This window comes from Phocoena phocoena, chromosome X, assembly GCF_963924675.1.
Source record: "Phocoena phocoena chromosome X, mPhoPho1.1, whole genome shotgun sequence".
Taxonomy (NCBI): Eukaryota; Metazoa; Chordata; class Mammalia; order Artiodactyla; family Phocoenidae; genus Phocoena; species Phocoena phocoena.
In genome coordinates this window covers 68,428,431-68,432,409 of record NC_089240.1, presented here as the reverse complement: position 1 = coordinate 68,432,409, position 3,979 = coordinate 68,428,431, and the positions used below count along the sequence as shown (strand labels likewise).

Here is a 3,979-nt window from a genome sequence, read left to right as displayed (position 1 = left end):
CCTTGCTTAAATATCGCATTGAATTCTTAGGCTGTTTTAACAGTAAGTGAGTAATCTTTAGAAATTAAGAATTTTGATGACATAAGCAAGAGGGAGAAAATTGAAATATTAGAGTAATAATTAAATGCACTTCTAAATTTGGTACTAGCTAAATATTGTGTTTTTTAATATAATACTATGTAGTCTTAATACTATTATGAATATATCTTCTTTGTAAAGTATTAATACGTATTAATACTTTACAATCTCTAAGAAAACTTGACACCAATAATGTTGCCCAATGACGTTTAATTCACTTTAGAAAAGATAAAGTTTAACATTAATATTTTATCATTTTGGTAACTCATATTAAAATGTACAAATTTAGCAATATATAAAACAATATGCACACAACTGTTTTTTCTGTATCTATAAGACATTAAGTCAGTTGTTCCAAAACCCTTATCCATTGTCTCTTCAGAATCAAATGTCGGAATGGTGGAAATGGATTGGGAGGCTTATTGGAGAAGATGTTGGAGAAAGGACTGATGAACAGGAAACAAATCAGGGGTACTTATTATTAGATCATAGAAATTTGAAGACACTGAAAATAAACTAAAGATTGTGTGATCAAAAAGAACAAATTGTAAGAGCATCTGAGTAATTTATTCTTTAAAATTTAATCAAAGACCAAAGAGATAATTGGAACAGAATATGTGAGTACTAAGGTACAAATCTTATTAATATATAATGCAACCATAACAATTCCATAACATAAATTCATACCATTTCATTTTACAAGCAAAATACATGTCAATCATTTTACTATACCTGGGAGAGAAGTTTGAGCTATAAAGTATAAGGTCTTGTTTCCAAGTCTGCAGTAAACTATACCATTCTTAGGTATGTTTTGTTAATTAATTAATTTAATTTAATTCCAAAATTGCTATAACTCCCTGCTTTTATCCTAAGCCAGGATCTTGATTGAGGATAATCTGAGAAATGTAAATATTGCCAGGAGATCCTCTTCATTTCTAGATGGTGGTTCTCTATGCACTTTGTTCACTCTACGTATATGCTTTCCTTCCTCCCATCGCTGAAAACCACCATGCATGACAGAGTGATATATAATAGTTGATGCTTGTCCCAGGGAAGTTCAAAAGCATCAAGTTCAATTGCAAATCTTAATGGCAAATTTTCCATTTTTCCTTAAGCCCTCCTTCCACATTTCTTTCAAATATCATTTAAATCCAACTTTTGTTTGAAGAATTTCTGATTGTCAGATTCTGTATGTTGAAAATAAAAAGAAAGATATTTAAGCACTACTCATATGTCTTTAAACAGTTTTGTGGAGAAAGAAATATCCCTGTCTGATACAGTTTCTAGTTGTCTTTTCAGTATCTGAGAGCAATAATTCTCTCCTCATCTCACTTTTATTTAATCACTTTTGTGGTAAATAAATCTGATGAGTGAGAGTGAGGTAATCAATTTGGGATGTTGCTGGCAATTAGATAAGCATATATGGAATATACAAACTTGAATGTAGCAAGCATTAAAGATGTCAAAACAATTAAAAATATGGTCATAAAACTCAATCATTTAAATTGTCATCTACAAGAATTCAGATGTACCATTGGTCAAATAATTTCTCGAAAAATGTAATAACCACACCACAAAGGGGTCTTATGTGATACAATAAGCCAGAGAAGACTGCTGTTACTCCAGTCTCATAAGCTAGTCCAACCAACCTACAGTTGGTTCTTATTGCAGATGTGATACAAGTTCCCTACCTCTCTGGTTTGAAATTTGTAAATTAGGAGTGCTAAATTCAGAACTATTTCCGTGGGAAATGTTACAGAGGTTACATCTTGCTAAAGAATGTAAGAGAACTTCCTGAGCTTTCGATGCCTCTGTGTTCTGCTCTTGAGAGATTTGAAGACTAATCTGATTTACATTATTCATTAACAAATTAGAAGCCATAAGATTGGTTATGGAGCAGCACCTAGTGAGATTTTCTTCCAAAAACTGTTTGTAGAGTTCGTCCACTTTTTTTTCCATATAACTATTAAGCATAGAATTAGAGAGGGGCTGCTTATGAAACAACATACTTTTTTCTTGAATTTCATCCCCATTCAAAAGTTTTGAGGCAGGTAATTTCTCTAGAGGTTCACTGATGGGAGAATGACCCAACGGTACATCTACTGAAAGTAAAAGAGGACCGTTAAAAGCATCATCACGTATGTGTTCCACAAAGCAGCCGGAATCATACATGTTACCCACGTGGTCTCCTCCAATCTGCAGGTCCGGATAATTCTGGCAGATACTTGTACATGAACAAGATCGGTATAAATCTAGTTGTTTTTCATCATGTTCTCTCTTTGGAATGGGTAACGCAGCAGACACATTTCCTGGAAGGGATGCACTTTTGCATTTTGCTACAGTTACCTCATCCACAGATTTTATTTTATTTTTATCGTTACTTTGCTCTGTTAAACTTTCTTTCATGACCTTATTTTGATTTTCCATTTTATCAGGGGAAAGTGACTTGTCTTCTATATCTAAAAGCTGCTTTTTCCAAGTTTCCTTTTCATCATTTGAGGTTTTCTTACATGTAAGTGGTTTTTTGTATAGGAGTTCAATTAGGAAGGCTTCTCCAAGCATTTTATTAGACAAGGTTTCTAAAGAGAAGAGTGCAATATATTCCTGTAATATAAAAAAAACTCATTAAGGCAATGTACATTAAAATGTCTAATCAAGATTTAACTCCTACATGAAAACACAAATGATTTAGGGAGGCACTATTGCCCAAAGGATAGAGAATAGGAACAGGAGTAAGGAGACTTGGGTTCTGACTCTGTCATTAACTATTTACCATAAGGTAATTTATTTATTATTCCTGGGAAAATTCCTCAATTTTCCTATTAATTAAATGGTGATAATAATGCTCCCCAGACTTTTTCACAAGGTTATTGTCAGGATATTATATGGTATACAAATGTTTTAAAAGTACAAACTTATACAAATGTATAATTATTTTAATATATTCCACTGTCATAAATGATTTATTTTAAAATTATTAAAGTGCTTAACTCTTTATCTTCAAATAGTCTGCTAAAAATCAAGTCTGTTTTCAAGGAATTGGTCTTAACTGTGTTTTAATTAATATTGAGTCATATTGAAAACAATTACTATACCTTAGAATGTGTTTGAGGGATGAATATTTATATATAGTTTGGATTTATGCAAACTGATTTAAACTATTAAGATACACACTGATTTTTCAGTAATCTAAATGCAAATAGGTTTGTCAAATTCACTACCATCCTTTTTTCTTTTTATTTTCTTTCCCTTCCTCTCTTCCTTCCCTCTTTCCTTCCTTCTGTTCTTTTCTTTTGGACTTAAAACTTATTTCCCAAAGCACTTATGTCAGTCTTTTGCATTAATCTTTAGTGCAATTTTAAGACTTCCAATTTTCCCTATAAACTCTACAAGAGTAGAAAAGGAAAAAGCAGATTTGATTCAAGACACAAGTTTCCTTTAATAGGTCTGTAGTGTCTACTATAAATGTTTCCAGGAAACCTACTTATTCATATTTAAAGGCTTTTGAGTAGAAAATAAAACAATACAAACTAAAATACATGAGAATTTAGACTTACCTTTTCCAAATGTCAGGATACCTAAAGAAAGATTCAGTCTTCTGAGATTTCAACAGTCCAAACACAGGAAAAGTCCCTTTTGGCTTGTTTTTTTCTCAGCTCTTGCTTATACCTCAGAAAGATAACTTTAACCACACAAAATGAAACAGTTCTGCTTTCCATTCATACCTTAGGGCTGAACCAGCTAATACGAGAATAATGTGGGTTGATCACATATATGGTATGGTAATGATCACATACTAAAAGAGGATCTTGAAAGTGTTTATTCAAGATGCAAATGAGAACGACAGTGGGAAATGTTAACAGCAATAGCTTTCTTCATTCAAATGAAGATAGAGACAAGG

At 32.1% G+C, this 3,979-nt stretch overlaps 1 protein-coding gene across 1 annotated transcript; it reads right to left on the bottom strand.

Moving 5' to 3' along the window:
• Window positions 1-1,740: 1,740 nt before the first annotated feature.
• LOC136142164 (TLR adapter interacting with SLC15A4 on the lysosome-like) lies at window positions 1,741-2,640 on the bottom strand. The gene has a single exon (XM_065900201.1). It carries the CDS (start codon window positions 2,638-2,640, stop codon window positions 1,741-1,743), a length of 900 nt encoding a protein of 299 aa, XP_065756273.1.
• Between the last annotated feature and the right edge of the window lie 1,339 nt (window positions 2,641-3,979).